Source organism: Rhea pennata, chromosome 2 (genome assembly GCF_028389875.1).
Source record: "Rhea pennata isolate bPtePen1 chromosome 2, bPtePen1.pri, whole genome shotgun sequence".
Taxonomy (NCBI): domain Eukaryota; kingdom Metazoa; phylum Chordata; class Aves; order Rheiformes; family Rheidae; genus Rhea; species Rhea pennata.
The window spans coordinates 9,131,140-9,158,720 of NC_084664.1; the positions used below are offsets into that span (position 1 = coordinate 9,131,140).

A 27,581-nucleotide genomic window follows, 5' to 3' on the forward strand; every position below is an offset into this window, starting at 1 on the left:
AACTCAAACATATTTGCATTGGCTTCTTTTTGAGCACCCTGTCAGTAACAAATACATTCTTCCAATCACCCCCAGAAGTCTGGAATCCCAAAATACAGTGGTAAAAAGAATTAAATACTTACTCTGGCTATTTATGGAGTGTTGCTTGGCAAGACTGATTTAAAAAATGAAATAAGGAAAAGAAAATCAAGATAGTAACCAGGCCACAAATACTAAAGTTTGATATCTTGCTAAGAAGTTCCAGCATTACATAACTTACAGCAAATCAGTAATTTTTTTTCCAGAACAGCAATGAAGATTAGGAAGACTGTAGCCCTTCAGGAGTGTTTGTATCTAAGTATAGATGTTTTTTGAATCCATCAATATGCATCTGATATAACTTTGTGAAACTCTTTATGGAAGAGAATTAAGCCTTAGTCATTGTAATTTTCCTGTAGGGTATAACAATCCAGAAGTAGCCTCATTTATGTTGTCATAAGTCAGGTTGCAACCCAAATTCTCCCAATACATGCAGGTATTGCATGCAGGTATGTTCATGTACCTATGTAGAGGACAAATAGTAGGAGGAACAGGGCATTTTAGATTGTCATGAACGTGTGTACTAATATAAGTAATTTGATGTTTCTTGAGCAGGATAATTATGCTTAATAACCTATATATTCAGAGTAATTGTTAGCAATTGTGTTCATTTGTGTATATGGCAGAAGATGATGAGTATTTTTAATTGATATTCTAGTGGCATCCTGGCTGTGCTGTGATTAGATTGGGATTTTCATATCTTCACTGTTTCATTTATTGCTAACTGGTAATTTACATCTAATAAGTCTTTTTTTTCCTGCTCTCCTTTTTTTTTTTAATTAGAGGAGATCTTGAAGACTCACATTGCTCATTGGTGGTCTCCTGATGGCACTAGGTTAGCATATGCAACAATTAATGCCTCTAGAGTTCCTACCATGGAGATCCCAGTATACACTGGCAGCCTTTACCCTACTGTTAAAACCTATCATTATCCAAAGGTAAGGGGAAATAAAACAAGCAGTCCTGTTTTTCTAATAATGATTTTATATTTTTTTTTATTTCTAGTAATCTCAGACAGTAGACTGTACAATATGGCAAAGAAAATAAATAAATCTAAGGAAAGATCTACTGTTCCCCTCTGAATGTGGTCTTCATTACTCTTCAGCTGCATTTGTAGGATTAGTTTTCTTGTTCTACTATTAATGATTCTAAATATAATGAAAAAAAAAATTTAACGTTCTTCCTTCGTACTTGCACAAAAGCAATTGTGTTTCCATGCTAGATAGGTTTTGATTGTGTCTGAGAGTTGGCAAGCAAGCGTTATGACATTTATTATATTACATGCATTTATATGAGAAGAAGGAAGAAGCAGTATTTAGTATTTTGGCTTCCCTAGGATAATCTGGATGGCATAATATCAGAGGAATTATAGAATCAGTAAGGTTGGATTACAAAGAAAAATCTGTTAAAGACAGAAAACTCAAAAGCCAATCTTTCCTTGACTGAGTGACCTGTAAACAGTCGTGGAGCAGGTACACAGCACCTAGTGCAGCTCTTTACCTGGTGCTGATACACTGTTATTGTTGTGACTGCTGTAATTTTCTAATATAAGATAGTGCAGAAGTGTACTGTGCTGTCGAGCCATTTCTTCTGGGTATCTCGCTCTATACAGTGATCACCTCAGACCTCACATATTGGTCCAAACTGAACCATATTTTAACAGGAGAGATGTCTACGTATTTGTGGGTTTGGTGAAAAGTAACAGTGATTCAGTAGGAAAGCCCTTTCCTAAAATAGACAGTGAATCAATATTTTACTGTTTCTACTATGATCCTGAGATCCTTTTAACAAAAGAGACAGAAAATAGAAATACTTGCTACTTGTCATGAAAGCTAGCATCTTTTACCAAGGTTAGAGGTGTGCTAAATAACGTTACAGTTTGGTTCTGCGTACTGCCCTTCCCATGCCTCAGTACCACGTCACTGCAGTTGCGGTTTCTCTGTGAACAGCTGCAGCAATGTAGCCCAGAAATGAGAGCACACGAAATGGTTGTTTTGTGTAATTTATAGTAACCTGGTACAATGGCAGCACATTTTTGTATGAGGACATAATGAATCAAAAATATTGTATTGGGTAAAATATGGTAATTTATTCTCATTTTAAAATCCAGGCAGGAATGGAAAATCCAACTATTTCTTTGCATGTGATTGGTTTGAACGGACCTACGCATGATCTGGAAATGACCCCCCCAGACGATCAAAGAATGAGGTACGTGCTTTCTCGTACAGCGATGCAGAACACCAGTTCGGCTGGAGGGTTAAATCAGACCCTGACTTTATTCTAGATTATTTTACAGTCCCTTTCTCTATCACAATTGAGTAGTTTTGTTTTGTGTAAATCTGCTTAAAATTTTTCAAATAAATTTTTTTTATATATTTTTCTTTAGAACATTGTTAGTTTGAAATTGCTGTGACCCAGATTAACTTCAGAGGAGGGTTATTTTTAGAGAACGTCTCCAAATCCAGGACAACACATTAATTTCACATGTAATCACAGGCATTGTAAAGGGGATATTGTCTGCCTTCTGCATGAGAGACCAGGAAGCAAAAATAGGACAGACCTATAATACAGCAAACATGAGTTCACTTGTTCATGACTTGGATTTAGGACCATAACCAGACTGCGAATATATTGCAGAATCTGCATTAAAAATAAAAAAGGAAACCTCTTTGCTGTTTTTAGGACAGGTGTATTTCAGAAGTTGGCCTTCAATTTGGCCCGCTACCTAGATGCCCATTTCTAATTAAGCAAGTGCTTAAGCCTGTTTGTATTCAGCAAGAACTTAAAAGTTTGGCTTGGACTCTGATGCAAGGTCAAACTGTGCTAAATTTATGGGTCTATGAACACTTGAAAGGAATATCACATTGCTATAGTCTGCCTCCAGGAAAGAAACTGCTTTAGATAATGCATGATGCACCTACCTGCAAAGCTCAGAGATTAGAGTCCAAATCTGTACTTCAATAACCTGATTAAACTTGAAATAGCTTTACAGCAGGTCAAGTGGAGTCAGACTCTGGTTCCAAGTCTCAGGTGCTGGCAGCGACCCTCCCGCGCGTTAGCACACTGCTTTCTGTGCACAGTATCAGAGCTGCTGTTCTTGGACAGCAGCATTTTTGTATTGACCGCATACTCTGTAAACAGAAGAGATTCAGGAATGTGTTAATTATAATAATTTGAGACTGCAGGATCCAAGTGCTGTTAACAAATTTGTGCTATGTGATTATGGATGCCTGTAATTTATTCGGTTGCAGTCAATATTTTAAAGTGATGCAAAATATATCATAATTAATTAGTCTCTGTATATTTCATCAAAAACATGGCAATTTCCATCCCTAGGGCATAACAAGTCCTGCTAGAGCAATAGGGGTGCTTTTTCATTATGCATATATTTTCTGAAATGAGAGGATTAGTGTGATAATGTTTCATTAAAATAGACAAGTGGGATCTACTGTACAGTTAGTTACAGAAGGGCATTTCAGAGAAGCAGAGGAGGCTTATGATAAGGATCTTCAAGCAGAGAAGTCCTATCAGAAGAATTTCAGCACGCTCAATCTGTTTGTGTGCAGATGATGCAAGGAAAGAGTGGCCTTCATGTCTTTTTTTTAATCTGTAGCAAAGTGTCCTAGTACAGTTAATAGAGCTGAGAATAAAGTAGAGAAATGACAGCTTGTTTTTCTTTTTTAATTAAGAAAAGTCTGAAATTTCCCCCAAAATACTATATGCCATTTTGATATTTTTTTCTTTTTTTCAAATCTTTCATACTGACCATTTTTGCTAAATTTTCTCCAATGTCATTCTTTGCTGTGCAAAAAAGAAAGTTAGGGAGGGCAAGACAAAAACTGTAGGAAAAAAAAGTAATTCTAATATTTAATGTCAGAAAGCCATTTTTTTATTTTGATGGAAAGCACTGGACCTCTCCCAGTTAATAACTGCTACATCAGCAGGTAGTGGGAACAGGACCATGAGCCAGATTACTTGTCACATCATATTTGTGCCTTAGATGGCAAATTAAACCAAGATGTTGTCCCCCCTGGCTGCAGGAATTGTCACTGGTCCTTGTGTAGGTCATGAATAAAGAAATAGAGGAGAAACTCAGACAAATCCGATTCTGGAATCTGAGACAGGAGCCTGCCGTGCTCTGGGGACCGTGGAGTGGACAACTGCCTGTCACTTGGCCATGCAACATATCACTGTCCACTCTTTGTGATCTTTATGTCTTTGTTACTATTTTCATACTTTGGATATTCATGTTTTAGATTCATATCTCAAAAAATCAGCCAGGTAAAGTTAGTAGATAAACAAGGACGTTGCAAAATAACCGGCGTCCAGATGATTGCAAACCCAACCACTGAAGTCTTTACGTAGACAGTGAAATACATTGCAAAGCTCAGCATAACTGCACCCTTCCGGAAGGTGCTCGGAGAAGTTCCTTCTTTCCTTTGAGAGCGTGCAATCTGCTCTGAAGCAGATGTCTACAAAAGGGACGTCTCATTCTGAAGTGGCCGGATAACCGTCAGGCTAAACTCCATCTGTTGCCACTGGGAAAAAATAGAATCTCCTTAATTCAGCTCTGTACAAAATCTGCGATAGGTCAGATGAATTGCACTTTAGAAATGCCAGCTCCTCTCCGTTGACTGTATGGGAAGTCTGCTCAACCAGAGGGGCTGGCTGTGGTGCAGGCATTTAAAATTAACTGCGATGAATCATGCCTTATCGTCTCATTTTCCTCTGCGAAATGGAAAACGTAAAACATGGTTGTCCTACAGAAGAGATGTAAAGAGAAATAAATTAAAGACTCTGCACTACTCTGAAGCCAGAATAATAAAAACTATGCAATTATACACATTAGTCTGGTAGCTGGGGTATCTAAGGGCTTTATGACTGGGATATTCTTCAGAGAGAATTTGGGAGTCCATACCCATCTTCAGGGTTGTAAAAAAGATTATATTTGACCTAAAATAATAATTAAAACTTCTTTAGCAAGAACTTTGGCTCCTATATTCAAGCAATGAGGTGGATTAAAAAAATTTAATATATGTCCTTCAAACTTTAAATTGGATTTATGGAAAAAATGCTCCAAGCCACAATATGTACTAAATTCACATTCATTTCCTGGGTAGGCTGAATATACTCAGTTCATTCTGGAGAGGACGAAGAGATGGTTATACAGTTTAATTTTGCTTTGTTGTTTTTTCCTTCTAGAGTCTATGCTCTTGCTGATAAAGAGTAAAATTACAATTTTATTTCAAGCAAAGAATTTTCAGACTACATTTGTCTCAGCCGGGAGTACTATTCCTTCCAGCGTGGTGGATGCAGTTGTTGAGGTCTTTTGTTCTTTTTCCCTAGCCAAATTCAGGCACTAAATATTACTGAAACTACAAAATCAATTTCCAACTTGTTATTTTGCTAGAGAAATGAGTCTTTGTTGCTTTTGCCCTTTCTTTTCAGTGTATACAATAGCCTTTGCCAGAACACAAAGTACTCTCCAGTGACACAGCACATTAATTCCAATGAGAGCAACAATTCCTTATACATATTTTATAGCAAACAAATGAACTAATAAATTTTTTATAGACTGCATGCTGTGAAAAATCATTATAAATTAAGGATGTCTTTGGCCCACATAGCCCACCGGTATATTATAACATCACTAGATTTGTCAGATCAGCAAGGGTTTTGCCCTAGAGATGAAGTGGTGAAGCTCCGAATTGCTGCAGAGGTGGACATGTGTGAGCTCCAGCTCAGACTACCTCTGAAGCTCTGTTTATTCATGATCTGGTATTTTCCAGGCCAGCCCAGGCTGACTGGTTGCATTTCTCAGTATTGCACAGTCCTTTTCTTAAGTTTTCTGGGGCATCGATACCATCAAGTGCACAGCCAAGAGCAGAGGAACCTCATTGACAATATACTCTGGATATTACCATAATCTGAACATGTTCAGCAATAAATAGAGGATGGTACATGGAGCGTGGGACAGCATTTTTGCCTATGCAAACTGTCACACCTCTATTGACTGTCTTATGGCAACTAGCTGCATCTGTTTTGGAGAAAGCGTATGTCTCTGCAAACTCTATCCTTCTTCCTCTTTTCCTCTTAATACAACACTTATGGATATTTTGCCAGGTAGCAAGCATATTTAGAGGCCATTAGCTCTTCATGAGCATAAAGAATACAACCATTGTCAGTGATGGGTTTGAGTCAGCCAGCTAGTCTGCTCACAATGGAAATTGTATGCATTTTTTTCCACCTATGCATATATTTTTAGCTCTAGGCATTTTAATCCTTGAAAGGCTGAATAGCTTAAATGACTCTTCATCTCAATGTTCAACTCTTCATTGAAAACGACTTTCAGAAGCGGCAGGTAAAATATCTGCTCATCCCTGAAAATGTCATTTTTAGGCATTGGAATCCTTGTGTAGAGCAGACGACATGTGTCAGGATATAGGTCTAATGACCAGAGATCTTTCCTATACTGTTTGCTCATAAGAGCCTCCAAAAGCTCTACCATGTGGCAAAACATTAGACTATCAGTGCTCTTAATGAGGTGCTGGCCAGCAGCGCTGATGATTTAGCATATTTCTGTGTTTTCAGGGATTATTACATAACCATGGTGAAGTGGGCGACTAGCACCAAAGTGGCAGTAAACTGGCTGAACAGGGCCCAGAACGTGTCTATCCTGACGCTGTGCGATGCCACCACTGGAGTCTGCACGAAGGTAGGGAAGATGATCAAAATGGTCATTTGCCATCAGTCTTCGTAACCCACATAAGAAAGTCTTTCAGTTCTCCTATATGGAAACATGCCAGCTGACACATATTTATTTAAGCAGACAGAGACTATAAAAAATGTTTGCAAGATTTCCTGTGCAATGGTGGAAGGGCTTTTTTTGTTACCTGATAGAAAGCCAGAAATTGTATGGCCTTACTTGTGCTGTGTGTATAGTGAGATAGAGTTTATCCTAAAATAGCTGCCTACATGCATGAGCACACACAGATCAACAATTTGTAACCTGAAGAGCTTTGAGACATTCTAATTTAATGGCATCACGCCCATGCTCGTTAACCTCCGATTTAATTTTATTTAATTAAAACCTCCTGCAGATATAGTTGTACCACTGCAAGTGCAAGTGTATTGATATAACCTCTTTAAGCATTGGCATATATCATCTTTTAAACTGATATAGGTTGTGTCACAGTAGGAAAGTGTTTTAATATTGCTACCCCTTGAAAAAAAAGTGTCACAACACTGCACATCACAACATTGTGCACAGCAGTCCTTTTTTAGCAACTTACTACTATATTTCTTTGGGGAATAATATGTATTGCTGATTTTTTAAATTTATTTTTTGTCTATGTGAGTAAAATACTTTCCTGGATACGTGCTTGGTTATTTATCAGAGATGGAAGACCAAGAGAGTAGTCACTTCATTAAATTCCTGAACCACATGCTTAAATAGATGTTTTTGTGCTTGTTCACAACTTTTTAGACTTAGTCAAACGGCTTTCTGCACTGATGAGCAAAATGTAATACATACAAAGTATATTATTTAATGGCTGTGTTTTATTTTAGAAACATGAAGATGAAAGCGAAGGTTGGCTGCACAGACAGGTAATGTTGACCCTCTCCTTGCAGTCAAATTTTAAGTAGATTTTTTGTTTGATTTTCTCAAAGAGAAAAAAAAATAGTTTCTAAACCTAGAAGGTTACTTACAAGGTGATGTGGTCCATGTTGCAGAAAACAGTTTCCCAGTAATAAACAAGCTCTTTTGATTGAACTAAAGTGTACTGTACCCGAGATGCCATCTTCTTCAGTAGATCCCAGTGGCTGAAACCAATTGTTAGTCTGCAATTTACTTGGATTTAAACAAGCTGAAAAACTAGTACTGGTTGAAATTCCTCCAGTCACAGATTATCCACAAGACCTGCCTGCCATAGAAGTGGTCTTTAAAGACTGATCTTGATTTTAGGTAGTATATTGGTTGTTTTCTAGTCTTCTAGGCAGAAAAAAGTCCACTGTGGAAAACAGAAGATCAAAGGTCATTTAATTAAAAGGGTCTATGTCCCTTCAGAGCCAAAATTATTCAGATCGGACTTTCAAATCACTTAAGCTAAGTTTGACAAGATTATCTATTTGACTCTTTGCAGATGTTTTTAGATGTGAGAGAAGTGAAAAGGAAATAAAATTGTCAATAAAGCAATTGGGCTTACATATGTCAGTATGGGCTTACATGAGACACAGAATAGGAAGGAACTATTAATTTGTATGGCTGTGTGCTCCCATCCCCAAATGAAACACAGATGAAGCTAAGCCCTGAAAAAATCAGAAATAGCAAATTTAACCCCCTGAAAGTTTAGATTTGTGCAATTCCCTTCCCTTCCCTTCCTTTCTCTTCTCCCTCCACTCCCCCCCCCCCCCCAGTATATAACTCTATATACAACCTGCAGATTTCCAGCAGGTGAATCTCTGAAAGACCTTTTATAACATTTTTCCAGCAGTCAGTTTATGAAGTGATCTCAGATTTGATTAAGCTGTTCTTTAGAGAGAAGCTGCTGATACCGATTCAGTCATAGCATTGAACTGTTTTGCATGGGATATGGGAATGCCAAACAGGGAGTAACATGTCAGTTAAAGAACTTGCACCGTATTTTTCCAAGTCTAGATATAAAATATTTCAAATTTTTGTCACAATTTGCTCAGAAGAGCCAAGAACCTAGAAACTACAATACATCAGTATACAGCAGGAATAATGATCTCCTCTGTTCCAGTAGCTGTCTTACAGCAATGGGCTGTCTGATCCAGACAAAAATTGATTTTACAGAGGAAATAGCTTTCTGCTCCAAGCATTTCAAATAATCTTTTGCTATATTCTTGTATAAAATAAAAATACTGCCAAACTATTCTTCCTGTTCATAATGCCAGTGTTGGATTAAATAAATAACAAATGCTTCAAAAATGGGTCACGTCTATAGAAAATTAAATTACCCATATATTGTATCTTAAAAAAGGTAGTTCACAGGGATCATTTATTTTATAACTCTAAGAGTAGGTTTAATCTTTTCCCTACTATTTACTTGGGCCCCCATTCTTCTGAAATTTAATGCAGTGCATTAGAAGGACTTCTGCTCATACACTGCTGTGGTTCTTTAGCCATGTACCTGCTACATGGGCAAGAATTAAAAGTGGTGTCTTGTCCTGAATAACAGTAATGGATCATATGCGCCTCTCTAATGGGTCTGCTCCACAGAAATATGCTTTATTTTACCACGTCACATACTTAGTTTGACGATAGAGAATGCTGTTTGTTCCAGTCAAATGAGTCAGACATCTCAGTACTAAACTAAGATAATTCTTGCTATAGACTTCAGAGACATTTGATGCTACCATTCAAGTGCTTTTGTTAGAGCCTAAAGGATTACAGAGCTCTTTTGCCTATGAATCTGGCAACAAAATTATTTAAATTTCTAGTCTCAATTAAATATATAATTACTACAATAATCTCATTTTCTATTTGTCTTTTTATTCCATTCCATGTGCATCTAAATACCTGAAAAAATATTTTCATGCCATGTGTGTCTGAGTCTGAGAATGATGTGAAAATGTTAAATGCTAATGTGATTCCTCTAGCCTCTTTTAGGAGATGAATTGTACCCCAGCCACTAAGGAGCTCAGCAGTGTGACTCAGCTCAAGATAAAGACTCCTAGGATTAAATATTTTAATCTGGGTGTACACATATGAGTCAGGTGCCAAATTCCCCACTGTTGTCAATCAATATAGTCTTCAGCATAGCTGGCAAAGTCGATGCACCTTGCGCATGATTCAGCTCACCACTAAGAAGACGCCAACTGCCTGGTTGGCTAATTGGTACTGTGAACTCCATGACCAGATTTTCAAAAGTATCCCAAATTAAAATCAATAGGACTGAGGAGTCTAGATGCTGCCTCACTCTTTAAAATACTCCTTTGGCTCCCAAGTCACTCATATAGAAAAAAAGAAACCCAAAACATACCTGAGCTTTACCCTTTTCAGGGAGTTGATCTGGAATAGAGACAAGCTTCACTGTAGGCTAGGAGCAGGAGATGGGAGAGGAGATGTCTGTGAAACGACAGAAGATGCTCACAAAGGGCAGGAGGGAGTCTCCAAGCATGACAGGTTAATGTTTTTCTGCTGAGATAGTGGAAGTTTGATAGGACCCATGCATTTGAATTTATTTGTTGTTATTGCTGTAGTTTGGTAACACAGTGAGATTTAATAGTCTGTGTACGGAAGGTCGTAGTAAATGCTGTCGTGTTCCTTTCTGGGCTTAAGTTTCTAAATGAATTTTATTTAGGTCCAAAAACTTGGAGAGCCTCTTTCCATTAAACGCAAGAGAGGTACTGGTTTCAGTGTCTGACAGGGTAAATTATGTAAAATATAACTAGAAATATACAGTATGTACATGTCCTTCTAGAAAATATCTGTCACTCCTTACTCTGCTTGCCACATGACATGCCCAGAATTTTCAGACTTTCGGACAAATAAGAATGGGCACATGTTCACAGAAGCTAACTAGGGATTTTGAAAGTTTTCATTGCTTTTATTCATATACCTGCTTGTGCACTTCTGGACATAACAGTCAGACAGAACTTTATTCATGCTCTTGTTTAGATATACAAACACTTTGAAATAGTAATTACAGTTGTAGATAATTTTGTTTTAATTTTTCTGAAGTCTTTTCCACATCATGCCAGTGATGGTAACAGACAGAAAATGTGTCAGCAAGGGAGATATCAGACAATTGCTGAGCACCTATTATAGATAAACTTTACTGGCACTTTAATTGTCTTAGCTATTTAATCATGAATGTAGCCTGAACAAAATTAATTATAATCCAGGGTGCAATTCCAACTCCACTGAAGGCCGTGGGCTTTGACATTGATGTCAGTGGGACCAGGAGATTACCATAGAATTGTTTCAAGATATATGACCTCCAAAACTGCCTGCATGGGCTGGCTGGCCTCCTGATAACGATTCCTTTGGGTTGCATTTTTCTTTCCACTCCTCCTATTTCCCTAGGTTTTCAGGTGACTTCAGTCTACAAATAGCGTTTTGCTCTATCAGAAGGTGAGCTGTTGAAAACCTCACACCATTTTTCTTTTCCAGCTCCCTTATCTTCATCCTGACAGTACAATAACCCAGTAATGATTTTCCTATATGTAGTTAATAGGCAGTAGGAAATGAAGTTCTTTTAAATAAAAGCAGAGATCAGAGAACCTTATCAGTAAGACTGACTTTTTAACCCTTTGAAGAACTTTTGTCATGTAACAAGCCCATAACTAACCCGACATTGCCCTAAACTCAAAAAATGCAGCATAAATAGGACGCAGAGCCCCGTAATTCAAATATCAAATTTATCTATCAGAGATAACAAAATGTCTCTTGGTTGTGAATGCAGCATTTAAATAAATAATCCAGTTTTTGTGGATTATTCATGGATCCAGTGGAGGGGAGTGGTATCCAGAAGCATGGACTCATGTCCTCACCAATTGATGACCTTGCCTTTAGTGGCAGAGTCTTAGCTTCAGAGATGGCCATTGGAATGGTGGTCCCACCCGTAAAGACCAGCACAGGAGTAGGGACAAAGGAGGAAGATTTGGCATTGCCACAAGGATTGAGTATGGTGGATGATGGAGTGAGGTCGCTTCCCTGCACCCAGAGGTCGAGACAAATGTGTTGTTGCAGTCATGCTCATGGATATATATAAGAATTCATTGAACTTAAATGAAGTATTTACCTAAAAGCAAAGAGTTAAAAGGCTTCATGTCACATCTGTTTGTTTATTGGAGTTATTGTGCTATGACAGTGTATTGGGAGATTTCTCCTGAAGAATAAATGCTCCAGTTCGCCCCATGGAGCAAACTCATTAATTCTGGATATGGGCAAAGGTAGATGAGACAGAAAAAGAACCTGTGTTATGGAAAGAAAAGGGCATTATAGGAGGAATAGGAGAGGACTGTATTATTCATATTAATTGGTTTCCTATTTAAACATTAAGAATGAACTAGAAAAATATGATTCTCACAGAAGTACCATTCACAGTCATCATTCACAGTACCATACACAGCAGGCCAAACCCAATGCCAGGTTTCAAAGAGTCTGCTTTCCCACTAATTTCTGTGAGGAAATATGTGGATTCCAGCCAAAAGTGCATGAAACACTGCACACTGGAAGAGCAGGAGGCAGGGAAGGTATTGCATGACGAGGGCCTGGATGGACCAGCTTAGAGCTGGAGCCTGTGGAGCTGCAGTGTAGTATGGGCCCAGCATCATCAATGTTTTCCGGCTTTTAGATGTCACTAGTTGTAGTTTTGTTGTATTTATGTATGCGTAGGGCTTTCAGGCCCACTGAGTCCCCATAAAATGTACAATTTTTCTTTCCAGTGTTTGTCCCAGTGCACATTTGAATGTGTGCTATCTTCAAGGCCTCAAAGTCAGAGACATATAATTGACATTAGGATAGCCTTGTCCTTCATCTGCGTAAAACTAAGAATTTCTGGAAATTGGCCTTGACTATTTGTGTAAAATTTGCCTAAATATAAAAGTCTAGCTGACCAAAAAGGCAAGAGCCAAACGAAGAGCCAAATCCGACTCCAACTGAGTTAGATAGCTGCTTCTCTGCTGCATCACTCTCTCTTTACCAGTCACAACAGCTCATGGTATTTATGGACAACCTGAGCCTGGCTACTTTCTACAGTTCTTTTCTCTCATATTTCACCACCATCTACAATAATGGGACTGCAGATGTTAGAGATTATACCTATGCCTGTTCCTTTTAGTGTCTGTTGATGAATCATGAATTTGTTCAAACGTTTTTGCACCTGCTGATCCCAGCTGTCTTCACAACTTCTTGTGGCAAAAAAATCCAGAAGTTCTCTACCCACTGCATAGGAAAAGTATCTTCTTTTACCTGCTTTAAACTGATGATTTCCTGTTATTTTCAAGGTGTATTTTTTGGTTCTAGCATTGTGGGATTCAGCAAATAATAGCCAAAGGCTCAGACAGTTTATATCAGACAGAAGGGGAGGGGGAAGAAAAAAAAACAATACTGTTTGAATTGTTGCTTAAGGCCTGTGCATATCTGTACAGGAGTGTTCAGGAGGTGCTTAGAACAGTTCCAATGTAAAGAACAGTTTTTTATTTAAATGCTACTGTTTGAAATTTTATTTGCTTGATTTATCCCATAAACTGCAGTTCCAGCCAAGTTCACTTCAAGATCCCCAGTGTAGCTCCCTACGGTATAAATATAGTATAAATGTCTCTTCCAAAAACCTTCTGATTTGATCTCCCTGCTTGCTGGCCAGGCCAAGTCTCTGTCTCTGTCAAGGTTTTAAATGAAGTTATGGTGGTGTTAATGTGTAGCCCTTCCAACAACAGGAACATGCGAACAGACTGCCTTGCAACATCAGGCGAGTGCTGAGGGCTAGCATCTGTCATTTCTGCCACGGACCTCCTTCACTGTAACTCCAAATGAACTTCAAACCAATCTGCCCAAAGCCTACTTTCGCTGGCAGAGACATAGTACTGGAGTACATAATGCAGTAGACAGATATAGAAATACAAGCTGAACAAGTTGCTATTTACCTCACTAAAGTGAAGCCTGTTGAACAGAGGGTTTGTCCATGCTGTCACAGCAGGTTTCCAAGGGATTTTCTGCTGTCATGAAAGAGATCTGAAAATTATATATAATTTCATGTTTCAAGTCCTAGAAAAATGTCAGTAACAAATGAAACTACTATTTCATAGAACTTCAGCAAACAATAAATGGGCATATTTTAAAATATACTGCAAACCTAGGTAGAGGAAAATAAAAGGAAAAACAGGCAGTTAGAATCCTCTAATATAGTGTTGATAAATGTGATGAATAGCAGAAAGAACATAAATCAATGAAGAACTGGTAGTAAAGGAAAGTACAGTAAGAGTAATGTGCAAGCCTATGAGAAATACAAAAGGTTTATTTCATTGCTATAAATGTTTGCATTAGCCTAAGTCTCCCTATGCAATCAAGTTCTTCATGGTTCAGAGTGGTGTCTTCGCATGTGCCAAGCAGAAAGCCAGGATGTTTCATAAATATCAAGCCAGAAGAGGCTGAGCAAAAGAGTGTCCCTGACGCTGTCATCAGCTGTTAGAGATGGAGCCCTGGAGCTCACCAGCACGGGAAGTGGGCCAGGACAGGAAGGGCTTGGCCGGTCCCAGGGAGGTCTAGTGTCATGGAAAGCTTCAGCAAATGTTCAGTTTTCATTCTGATCCCAGCTGTTCAGGATGCATGGTAGAGGAGGTCCAGCTAGCCCACTCCCTCGGTATAGTGCTGCTGCATCACACCATATTTACCATCCTACTGCTCTCCCTGGTGATCTGCTGTTCAACCATCTCCTGCAATAGAGACCTCCCATGTGTCTCAGGTTTCCTGCAGTAATAATAATAATATATATATATATATAAAAAAAAAAAAAAAAAAAAAAGGGGGAAGCTTCCAGGAAGCTTCCATACTTGCTTGCCATACGTGTTGTTTGATTTCCTTACATTGAATCCCTTCTACCTCTGGCTGAAAGTTCCAGTAACCCAATGGAAGTCAATCATCACATTCACCTGGGAGCTTTGGGTCAAAGACAGATTCACAGGATAATTTCCTCCTTTGTAAATAATTCAGTGGTTTAAGCATTTGAAAAAAGGTAGGAAAAGACAGGAATTAGATACTGAAAGATACTGTTAGTCATGTTTCCTTGAGGACAGGAACAGATCAGTTCTTCCAGCAGAATAAACAAGATTTGTCATACTTGTGCCAACAAGGTTCAAAGCCTTTTCAAAAAGCTTTATTGCCCCTGCCCTGAGCAGTCAGCTATACAGGTGCACATTTTGCTTTTTGTCTTCCCACAGCTGAAGGATGTCTGCTTCTTTATGAGCTTGGAAAAAACGATTTTCAAACCTTCGGTATTAACTTCTCCATTTTTTTTTCCTCATCTCAGATAGATGTTAGGGAGAGCTCTCTATTTTACTGTAAACTAATTTCACAGTTTCTTGCAGTGTTGATCAATCTTAAATACAATAAATTAATCACACAAAATCCTTGTATTTGGCATTCATAGAATGAAGAGCCGATTTTTTCCAAGGACGGTCGGAAATTTTTCTTTGTCCGAGCCATTCCTCAGGGAGGACGTGGAAAATTCTATCACATCGCCATGTCGTCATCACAGGTGAATCACTCGCTGCTGCTGCTTGTTTATCCTACTCTGAGTGGGAAACGATAAAAGAGTGTTATTTATGCTCACTCCTGAGACACATGAAGGTACAAATACAGAATGTGGATCTTGTACATAAAAAAACATGGTTGGTGGTAGTTTTTCAGGCATAAAATAGCATTTTCAGATGAGATACTTGAAGGAAAAGGTCTACTTACTCCCTCTTTTCAAAGAGTATCATTACTTTGTTCCATTTTTTAAAGTCTTCCTAGCTGTATCTAAATAAGTTAATCCTTGTACTACCATAAAGGATTAACCAGAAGCTCCTGGGGATGTTGGATTAAAAGAAGGGGTATCAGGGTGATCTGCATCAAGTTCATCACCAAATTCATCATTTGTCTGTGAATTCTGTAGATTCTCAGAAATATTTGAGGCAGAAACTGTAGATGCTTATTTTTGACAAGTACTAGAATTAAAAGAATTTCCTTTTTGAGATGAGAAACACAACAATAAACTTTGCTCAAATATCTTCTTTTAAGAATAATTTAAAAATATATAATTCTTTCTATTTTTGGCAGCCCAATAGTAGCAGTGATAACTTACAGTCTATTACATCTGGTGACTGGGATGTGACAAAGATATTGGCATATGATGAAAAAAGACATAAAATGTAAGTAAAGTTTGGTCTGATAAATCAGTTGTCTGTTGTTTAGCATTGGACTATGGGGTTATGAGTTTGCAGCAGTATTTTGATTATTTGAGCATACGGGGATACGAATAAGACAGAAGGAGAAACTGTCTCTGTTTTGGCTTAACCTCTTACACTGGTCCAGTATATCTTGTCTTACCTTGATTTTCTCTGTACAGTTCAAACCTCTCTTTCTGTGACCATTAAATACAGGATACAATTGTGCAGAGGAGTGATTTCACCTTAAACAACCGCTGATGTTAACCTCCGAAGGACGAAACCTGTTTTCATTAACTGCCTAGATAGTCAGTTCCAGAAATCTTTTTTAACCTGCAAAAATATTGCTGCATTAGACAAAAGTAGTTAGCTAGCAACTCAAAACAAGCTTTTTCACACTTGTCATTTACACTGTAAAATAACTTTTGTAAATTTTTACTTTTTGGAATAGATTTCAAGAAAATACATGAGAAAATGTTCAGAAGGCTTTCCTGAATCTATTATCGTATAGATTCCTTTTCAGGCAAATTCTCAGTTAGATGCAAGATTCTGAATGCTCATATTCTTCAATTTAAAATAATTTTCATCTCAGACATGCTTGTCACTGAACTACTGAGTAAAAATTCTCTGGATTATGATAAATTTTGAATGATCATTAAGAACGGAGCATGATACTCCTTCAAGGTGTTGAATAACCTCAATTACCAATAGCTTCAGTAAGAGCTAAAGATCTTTAATGCCTTGCAGAGATGAGCAGCAAACTATCATGAGTGCTCTTATTCACATTTATAACTGTCCAGCCAAGTAGCAAATATCCTATGCAATTTGTGCAATCAAAATGTACATTTAGGCAAGCGCAGCTTATTGGAAACAGATCACCAGGGCTAAATACCCTGCCCGACGTGCCTGACATCCCGTGAACGGCACGCGTTTGCTCCTGTGCTCAATCAATATTCACAAGAAATTCTTCTGGCGGATCAATCTGAAAGCTGCACATTCTCTTGAAGTTGACCACCTCCAGCAACATCAGCTAATTAAAGGTCAAGAAAAATTGGTTCATCATGGTCTTTGGAAGCTGGTGCTGTCAGCGCACAACAGTTTAAGCTGCAGAAAGAGGTGACTACAGCCTCAGCAGGAATCGAGGGCAACGGAGTAATCTTTAAGTGCAGACCCTGTCCCCCTTAAAAGTTCAGCTTTCTTTTTCAAATGAGACCTTTCAGTGGGGTTTGCACAGATGACAGTTAGCTGGTCAAAGGATGAAAATAATTAGAGATTTTTTAAAAAAAAGTTCTGAAGCAAAAAAGAAAAGTCTTTAAAGGTAATTATATACCAGAAAGTTTAATGTCAGAACCTAAAGGCATTTACCTTTATCGCTTGGTCCTTTTTGATCCGCTGATGTACGTGGTCAGGGACCCAAACTTTTCCATGTTTATTTTAACTGCAGTGCAGCCTATCACACACTGGCGTCACCCTGTGCTGTGGAGTGTCCTTTCGTACGTTCTCCCAGTTTAAGCTTTCCGTGCTTTTACAAGATCAGCAAAATGGTTATGTGAATAAAGACGTTGTAAAAGACAGTTGTTGTAAATACCCTCCTAACAATACAATTCTCTTTACAATTATTTTTCAGTTATTTCCACAGCACAGAAGACTTGCCAAGAAGGCGACATTTATATAGGTATGTGCGCTTTACTATCATCACATATAGAATTTCCAACTGATTTCAATCTTACATGATTCATTACTTAAGAGGTTCCTACAGAAACACTCTCATGGGTTTGTCTTTAATGGGATTGTAGCGTGTCACTTCAGCAAACAGAACTGCCTAACAACAGTGAACAGAATGTGTGCCACCAAGTTGCAAATGTTTGAAATTTAGCAATTTTCTCATTTTCTTTCAGATTTGAAATCAGTCTCAAGCCTGATAAACTGTCATGCAAAATGAAACACTTTCCATTAAAATTGCTTAACACCTGAAAGATTTCAGAATTACATAAACTAATAGTATAAACTGTTCTTTATCCTTCCAGAATACAATTTTCATGGAATTTTAATAGCACCTCACCTCCTCAGGCAATTGAAAAGAAATAACAATACTTTTTTGAAATTCAGAGGATTTTAGTTTCCTCAGTATCTATCAAGAGTAAAATGTTAGTTTCTAGTAAGCTATTGACAGCGTAGCTGTCACTAAAGTGTTGTGGGAGCAGATTACAAAGGGGAGCAAAACCAAGAACTGAAATCATAATTTTGGACATTTATTAATTTCATGCACTATTTCTAATCATCTTAAAGTACTAGCTGATAAATCATTATAGTTCTCTGCAAAGTAAAGTCCTAGATAAGGCAAGCTGCTCTTTCACAGAGCTGGAAACAGAAGAAATCAAGCAATTCCATTTATTCTGTTTTTCCTTCTCTATCACTCTGTCTCTGTCTTTGCATTTCCAGTGAGGGCCAAAGCTGGTGCAAGCACCATCAGTAAGGGCTTGCCAGTACATTTTCGTTCTCTAGTATGTAATGTTTTGTTCTTGTTTTTTTTTCCCCTCAATGGGGACGAGACTAGATTAAACTAAATTCCCTGTAATTTAATTATTTTTCTATTCAAGACCTCTATTCCTGTACACTGTACTCCACAATTTCTTAAGAGAAGTTCAGCTCAGTGTTTATTTTCTTGAAGACAAAAAAAAGGGGGGGGGGGGGAGAGGATCGAGGGGAAGAGGGAATTAAAGCTAATTTGACCAGTCACTTCAATGAAATGGAGAAAAAAATAATTTAAAGTGCTTCTTGCACTACCTAGCCAGTTTTAAGCCAGAGATGTGATCTGAGCCTGAGCAAGAACCCAGGAGCTACTCAGCTCAGTCTCTATGGCCTTAAACAGGTTGCTCAGTCTCATCTCTTTCCACCTGGGAGTAGTAGCAAATACACTCATCAGCTTTACAGTAATACTGGAAAGATCTATTCATTAATATCTCGAAGCATTTTGATGTTGCAAAATGCTGCAGCAGTGCAAAAATTTATTTATTAATATTTGCCAATAATCTTTAATTCATCTTCAGTCTACAATAGACTCTTAGGTGCTCTAGGTGACCTTGCTTGTGCAGTGGGGTTGGACTAGATGATCTCCAGATGTCCCTTCCAACCTCAACCCTTCCGTGATTCTACAAAATGTTTCTGAGTGTATGGTCAGGCCAGATTGCCTTCTTCAAAAAACAGAACCTAAACACAATGTTTCCTTTCTAATTTGGTGTTATATGAGTAACTATTTAAACCTAAAGAAAGGGGGGTGGTACTGGAGGCAGCAGCTAGCAAATCAAACCAGTGATGCCACCATGAATAAATGTAAAGAAAGAGAAGCTGGTGTGGAAATACAGCTCCTTTGTTTCATGCCTTCCTTCGCTGAATTAAAACTTCTTCTTGTGAAATGTCAACCATCATCTTTTGAGAAAAAAAAATATATCATTCTGTGTAACCACCTGACCTTGCAAAAAGAGCCATCAATATCCCCTTATATATTCTCTATTCAGGGATTAAAAAAAAAAGAAAAAAAAATACTGCTATTTAGACTCAATTAAATGGAAAGGCTTTGTCTCTTAGTAATATTGGACATATTGTATTTATGCTCTTTTTCTACAGTACAGTAAAGTTCAAATAATGTTGCTTCCCGATAACATTTGCTCAGTGACCTTCATGGACATGTATTAACTTTTTCAGTGCAAGCACAAATGGAAACTTCAACAGGCGGTGTCTGTCTTGCGATCTGATTGAAAACTGTACTTATTTCAGTGCGTCATTCAGTCACAATCTGGAATACTTCTTACTGACATGTGAAGGTATGTTGAGTTTTGTTGTTGCTGTTGTGCTTAGGGACAGGAGTTAGAGTAGACATTGCTATTGCTATTGACATATTTAGACATCCTATGGACCCATGAACAGCTTTGAAAAACTAGCTCTAAAAACCTGGGCCACTTTGAATCTGAAATTTTACTCTGAACATTTTTTTCTTTCATTTACGAATTTATTTAAATTAGAAAGCAGGTGTGTGCAACCTTCAGCTGTGCACAGCTTCTGCTGGAGACAGAGGCATGCTCCTTTGGCCACTCTGAGCCTCAATGAGTCAAAGAGCAGAACAGAGGTGAAGCAGCATCAGACAGTTTGTGAGCTGCAAACCGAGGAGGTGGGATTCACTGTGGGGGACTCTGGGGCTGGGTTACAAATTCTGTGTCAGTTCAATGACTGAACAGTTTGCCAAGGCAGTTAGCTAGAAAGCTACTGAGTGGACAGTACGTTTGGTGGTTCAGTACATAATATCAGTGATTGCTCATCATAAATTTCCTTTAACTTGTAATAACTTATACGTTGGGCAGATTTCCTGTGCTTAAAATCCCTTGCAGTATCCAAAGGGCTGAGGAGAAGGGGTATGGTGGGAGGCAGCATGGTAGGAGAGGGCATGGTAGAAGAGGAGTGAAAGTGGATCACTTAATAATGTATGTACTTCCTATTATTCTGTCAGCTCGCTACATCTCTATTATGAATAAGTTCAGAACTCTGTAACATTTAATCCTCTGTAATTTCATTCTGCTTAATTACTGGATTGCCGGGCCGCAAGCCTGTGCCGGTCTCACCAGTCCCCCGCTGCTGTAATCGAAGCTGCTCAAACACTGCAAAGCAGCGTGCCACAAACAAGAAAGGCCTTAGTTTCAAAAGACTGCACAAAAAAATGAGTGTGTACATATCTAAAGGACAGGCTCATGTTGTGCCTGCTGTCGCAGAGCAGCTAAGGACTCCCTTTGCTGAAGAGCGACGGTCTGCCGGTGGTGCACCAACTGTCCCTTCTCTGGTTGGCAAGTGTTTGCTGGTGCCAGGAAGCGCTTGTAACTGAGGAGAAAGAAGAAGTACTTGAGACAGTAAAATAGGAAATGACCAGGAAAATGAAGCTAAAGGAGAGTTACAGAATGGTTAATCTGATACCAGAGAAACTTGTGTACGTAGACTATTGCAGAAGTGTGTTCTGCCCTCCAGAAGGAAAGATGGACTGCATTTTGGGGAGACAGTTATAGGTAGATTGAGAAATACCTGACAATACACTATAGTGAAGTAGCACTGGCAGTAGAATAGACTAGTTAGGTTAACAGACTACTTGCAAATCTTTGAATTGTGGTAGACGTATATACAAAAGTGTCATTTCCCACTAAACCTTAAGTACTGTGGTAAATATTACCATGTTTAGGAGGTTTGACTCTTGACAAGAAAATCCCTATATATTTTTCTTGTTGTTCCCATATCAAGAAAGGCTGTCAATAGCTACCAAAAATGCTGTCCATTTTGCTTTAGCAAGGATAGTTGTTTACTGTAACTCAAACAACCTGTGAATAACAAGATTAAGGATTCCAGAGGGTCTTATCAGCAATTATGAGCTGTTATGTTTGTATTGCATTATATCCCCTTTAAAGAAAAACCTGCAGTGATATCTGAAGAGATTAATGAATTTTATTAGTCTGTACATTAATCCAAGTACATAAGATAATGATAATGAATTGAATAATGAACTGAGGGGCCAAATCCTCTGTGGCTCTAAAAAATACCTCTATTAAAGTCATTAGAGTTACATCTGTTGATACCAGCTGAATATGTCTGAATTTTAATTATGCAGGACTAAATTCTGAAACTCTGAACCCAGTGTACAGGAAAATAGGGCAGAACTATGGAGCTGCTGTCTCCATTGAGATACCTTTGCAAAATGTATATACATGAGAGAATACAGAGATCTTCACCAAATTTACACTTTTAATTATTTTATGGAAGTAGCATTTCATTGAGTTTGGTGGATCTGTTCCTTATTTACATTACTGAAAGTGAGAGTTTTGTCAGGTTCTTTGCTTTTCAGCAGTTTACAGGGCAAAATTTTCCTTTTAGCACATATATTTTGTGTAAGATCTATCTAACTTCAGACATCTAATATATGCACATTTGCAATGGAGTGAGCTCTCTTTGTTTCTTGCTATAGTTAGTGTAGATCTAGCCAGTGGAATCATATGTTATATCTAAAATGTATACTTCTGGATATAAGTAATCATCCTTTTAGGCTTCAGTGACTATACTGGTTCTCTGTTGAGTGAATAGGGACTCTAGGGTGACTCACTCAGAGGTGATGCATCATATACATCATCCTCTTCGACTTAGAGAGTTTTCAACACCCTAATGAGTGTTGGATTAATACTAAGAGACTTCAAAGAACATAATATTAATTTTTATGAGATGCAGAGACTTTTCATGCAACTGGTGTCATGCTATTGCAGTCTGAAGGAGAACCACATTGATTCACTAATAAGAAAAGTCCTTTTCCCCCATCATCCACGTGCTTAGCTACAACTTGGTCTTGCCTCAGTTTCTCCGACTTTTATTTTATTGCGCATGAGCAATAAAATGTCTTCCTGATTATTAGGAAATCCATTGTTCATTATCCAGATATTCATCTATAGACAGAAGAATTCCTTTAATGAGCATATTCAAGGAACCCTGTTTATCCTGCAGTTGAGCAAGCAGCCAGGGTAGCGATAGTCCACACAGTGGAGAAGTCTACCAGGGTTCATCTTATGTCTTCTGCAACCTATGAGTTGCAGGGAACTAGGTGTTCCCATCCACTGCTTTCCCCCAAAAATCAGAGTATCTACTGGTTGCTTGGTGCTTTCTTCTACATCTACACTGTTTAAAAGCATCCAGACCATGGATCCTCTCAGGTGTTATTTTCAGTGATCCTCCAAAAAAGCAAAGACCTTGCTTCTACCTTACATGAAAGTCATGAGGTGATTTTTGGACAGGTGAAGACATGAGAATTTCTGGCTTTTGCCATTAGTCCTTCATTGTTCATATGATTTCTTGTCTTTGCTTTATACCCTGTGATGTCTACAAAATTGTGTATTTTGTAGCACTTGTATGACTTTAGGTCAGACCCATATGTATCTCTGAATGTTGCTAAGCTTAATGTTTTGAACATTTGTATTTTCTCAGCTGTTAGCAGGATAGGTGCATGGGCAAGTATTTATGAGAAGTTTTCTATGTCTTGAAAACAATTTTTACATCAACAACTAGAGATTAGCCTCCACCATACCTCAGTTTTAACTCTAGCCTTTTTATTAACTTAGTTTGTGATCTAAGCCGCAAACTTACCTGCACAGGACTGTGTCTCAACTTAACCTCTCTAAAATGAATGGTAAGCTATATAAAATTCGATTAATCAGATGATGCTCGTAAAGTATTTTTGATATTTAAATGAAAAGTACTGGAGGTGAAAAGCATATATCTCTTAAAAAAAAAAAAAAAAAAAAAAAAAAGGAGTGTCCTGGCATTGCTTATTTGAACACAAACATGGCAGGTTGGAAGATTTCTGCTTACTATGATACTATGGAGGCAGCATATAATAACAGGACTTTTTGCTGTCCTAGAGACTGTGCTTAACAGCAGTGCTACCCGGCACAGAATGAAGCAAGTATCCTGCAATAAAAGGTAACTTCTCTTTTCAAAAGGACGATGTAATGCTTGCTGTCAGTAGGCAACTTTTATTACAATCACTCAGTCCCAGAAGGCTAGTTACCTTATTTTTCATCTAATTTGATATGTTCATGATTGAATTACTGTAGCAGGATCTAAAGGAAACATGATGCTGTGCAGCCTGCTGTTAGATTATCTCCTCTAGACCCTGTTGAAAAAAGCAATATGTGCCATCATTGAAAACTGTTGTTTTCACCACAAAATATGGGCTTACACTTTTGTGTCCACTCATAAACTAGCCCAGGCATGGCCACTGGTCCCTTCTGATGCAAACGTAATGAAACTCTGGATGAAAGTGTGTGCTCGTTTTAGTGAAATTATATTGAGGATGGAGTTTCCTCATCTGAAATAGAATGTAGAAATCAATTGCACAGAGAAAAAGCATAAGAAGTCACAAGATCTGGCTACAGAAAGAAGTTACTGCTCTTTCCTTAGTGCAGCTAAGTGACTCCTTCCTTCACTCCCCAGGGTAACCTGCCAGCACTATTAAACCCTCCGTATAAATAAGGCTGCTCTTGCTTGGAGAAAGGATGTGCAACCAGTTCTGTTGCAGGCTGAATTGTACTTTGTCACTCTGTGTAGCAGGTTTGGTTGTAATATCTTCACCCTCATAGAAAGTCCTTCTGAAGTCACTGAGATTTTTACTTGGATACATAAAACTGGCAAAAATTTGGAAGATCCTGGAGTTTAAGCCCTGGAATTGCAGACAACTGCAACATCAGATAATTTTTTACATTAGTTTGTTAATCTCTATAAATGTGATGCCAGCTATAAGCTGACCTTGGCCAGCCCAGTGTACTGGGGAGGCATGATGTTCCCCACAAAGAGTTAATGCCTGCTAGCCTGGAGACAGGAGGAATAGCAAGGAAGACCTCTGGCACATGCATACATTACTGCAATTAACACCACTTAATACATGATCAAAATGATAGGGGTGTGCACTGCTCATGGAATGCCTACCAGCCTTCTAATTAAAGCTCCCCATAATCATGCATTATCAGGAAGGGATTAATCATTTGTAGGGATGGCATGAAGAAAATTGGTAGTTGTACAGAGGGGAGAGGGCAGTAATGAGGGCTAAGAGAAAATCCCAAGTCCTTCCTTCTTTTCCAGAAACAATAAGACTGTTTTTATTCAAAATATTTATTACTAAATCACTGTAGTTTATCCAAGTTCTTTGAAGATTGCCGCTGCTGGAACCTGTCTTTGTAGCTGAGCTGGTAGCCTTTATGGTCAGTATAGTGCAGGCAAAATGATTTTAAAGCTGTCTTTCTCTTTGGAAAAAGGAAAAAAGAAACTTCTAACAAAAACTGTTAAGATATTACTACCTGATTTGAAAGTCTTCTCTAGCACTGCAGTTATCAGTAGCTTAGCCCAGATGCTGTAGATCAGTAATCACAGGTAATAGGGATTAAGTCAATTCTACCTTTCTAGCAGGCAATTTTGTAGCTGTAGAGCAAAATGATATGTTGTTACTGAGCTGTTCTTGATAAAATGCTGAAAGAGGCAGGAGGAAAGGGATTTACCTGGGTATAGGTCTGCTTTTCCGCAGGTTTGTCCTCTAAACCAGCAGGTGCGATGCCAATAGCATCGTAACTGCGCTTGGTACCCTGCAATGCTGAGGGACGGCTCCAGGCCTGGGGAATCATCAAAAATGGGGTTTATATCTTTCATCCTGCCAGATAACACTCTGGTTCGGACCCACAGGCAGAGAACAAGCGATGCAAAAACATTGGATAGAGAAATTTTTGTGGCTTAAGGATCTCCCACAAGCCTGCAATGTATTATTGCACTTCTGGAGGAACCTCTATACACATAAATTTTTCATGTACATGGGTCTAAGTGACAAAAACATTACATGAAATTATTAATTTATAATGAGAGCCTCTTTAACCATTGGTATCTGTGCTTGTTGGGACTAGGATTCAGGACTGGGCTTACATCCTTGATCAGTCCAATGGTACTGAACGTGTTTAATGATTGCTAACTGGCATCATCTCCCTGTTAATAATGTGACAACGGCTTTTTACTGAAAACCACTAGCTATCACTCCTATGGAAAAGAACTTCTAAAAGAGGCTAGAGGCCTCAGAAAATTGGGAAAACTGACTGCTTAATGCAGCGCCCTGTGCCGTGTAACCAAGTGCCAAGCGGTGATAAGGTTAGCCGACATGCGGGTCGGTGGGAACATCCTTTAGAAACGCTAACTTCCAGCATCGGTAGGATTAACATCATTTGGGCCAAGGATTTCAGACATCATGATGTTGCTAAATGTGAGTGAACGTAAAATTCAGAGCACGGTTTGTAGCGTAGTAGTGTGCATATGCCTAGATGCTACTACTGAGTAAGTATAAAAACTTTGTCTTTTTGAGGGTATATATTTTGTATCCTAGTATTTTATTCTGTCATAAGATTACCTGTTGAAGAAACTAATTTAACCGAGAATGTGCCCTAAAGAAAAGCTAAATTAAAAGCAATAAACCATTTATTGATAGATTTTACTGTAACAAAATAACATTTTATGTTATCTATATTCTTATAGATTCATCAGCACTTTTTATTATGTTGATCTTGGGAACTTTTTTTTTCTGAAAGACCCATCAAATCATGGAGATATGATTCTTATGGTTCATTCATACATTAAAATGTACTAGTTTTAGCATATTATTCTATAGATGAAAATTGATTTCTGTAATACTACAAAAAACAGGTTATACTAGTGCTAGGGTCTCACTTTCTGGTTAAAGGTGTCTGAATCCTCTATACTTCAGTAAAGATCATGCCATTTATCTTTCACTGTGAGCGAGTCAAATCACATTTTGTCTCAATTTCTCCGTTAGCGATAAGCAATGGGATGTCACAGAGACTTCATTAGCATAATTTTGTACATCTTTGTCACTTTGAACATGAAGATACTAATATTATATACATGCAATGTTTCACGGTAATTCAGCATTGAGATTTATCAGGATATAGAGGAGGACAGGCCAGAAGTCTTATCATTGGTAAGATAAATACCGCACTGGTGTTTAATCTGAGTTATGGACAGATATTTAAAGCCCTCTGCAACCTTTCCTCAGATGATCTCTTTTTATGCTTTTGCCAGCTGGGGAGCAGAGGTGCAGTGAAAATTAGTGACTCGCCTGTGGCCATACCTTGAGTCAAGTATCGTGACCCCCATTTCCTTTCTCATTTTACAAGAGTGCACTCCGAGGAAAAGCACCACTGGCTGCTGGCACAGGCCAGCTCTGTAGCCTGTCTCCATCAGTGCAAGGAGCATAATTACCCTCGCCAGGATTTTTGCAATAATGTACCCATCAGGGACGTGCCTGCCAAGCTCCCGCAATAAGAGGTTGGCTCATGCCTTGAGGCAGGAGGATAATGAACCTCTCTCTACATCTTTCTCAGTTCCTTCTTTTAATCAGACCTTTTAACCTCTGCTCTTTGGGCCTGACCCACCATCTTTGGAAATCAGTGGAAAACCTGGAGATGAGGATTTTTCATGCTTACTATGGACAAGCAGATGACGGGAGCATTAAATCAATATGTAAAGCATCTACCATTCAACAGAAGTAGTGCATAAAGCAATGTTTTGTCTACCGAACATTGCTAACATATTACCTCATATATCACACAGAAAAAGTGCATGACATAGTTTCATTGATAATATTCCTAAAATCACATTAGTCTTAATAGTTTTTCCCCTAAATATCCTTCTCAGGTAAAACATCAATACGAGCAATAATGAAAGTGCACAGCTTAGCTCTTGCATGTACATATTTGGCTATTTATGGACCACAAATCAACTTAATATTTAGGTAGATCTGCAAAAAAAGTAGGTGGATTGCTTTCTTTGTTCCCTTTCCATAAGAAAATAATCATTTTATTTGTAGAGTGTTGGCAGGTTCTCTAAATCCAGTGTTGAATGTGAACGTCTAAGATAGACCAAATGCTTTGGTCTTTATGATATTTGTTCTTATTTGTTGGACCATGTAGAGATTTGAAGAGTTCAAAAACATTTTTGGTAATAATGATCTAAGAAGTTAAGCAGTAAAATGATAGTTA

The 27,581-nt window shown here is 38.3% G+C and overlaps 1 protein-coding gene across 2 annotated transcripts in view; it reads left to right on the top strand.

The window, feature by feature from the left end:
- The window catches only part of DPP6 (dipeptidyl peptidase like 6), a 424,897-nt gene that overhangs the window by 368,824 nt on the left and 28,492 nt on the right, over nucleotides 1-27,581 (top strand). For both annotated transcript variants that reach the window (XM_062567660.1, XM_062567661.1), the window contains exons 9-16: nucleotides 862-1,016; nucleotides 2,189-2,286; nucleotides 6,670-6,793; nucleotides 7,648-7,686; nucleotides 15,198-15,305; nucleotides 15,869-15,960; nucleotides 17,603-17,650; nucleotides 19,681-19,799. In XM_062567660.1, coding sequence (XP_062423644.1) covers nucleotides 862-1,016; nucleotides 2,189-2,286; nucleotides 6,670-6,793; nucleotides 7,648-7,686; nucleotides 15,198-15,305; nucleotides 15,869-15,960; nucleotides 17,603-17,650; nucleotides 19,681-19,799 — 783 coding nt within the window. The remainder of the gene's footprint in view (nucleotides 1-861; nucleotides 1,017-2,188; nucleotides 2,287-6,669; nucleotides 6,794-7,647; nucleotides 7,687-15,197; nucleotides 15,306-15,868; nucleotides 15,961-17,602; nucleotides 17,651-19,680; nucleotides 19,800-27,581) is intronic.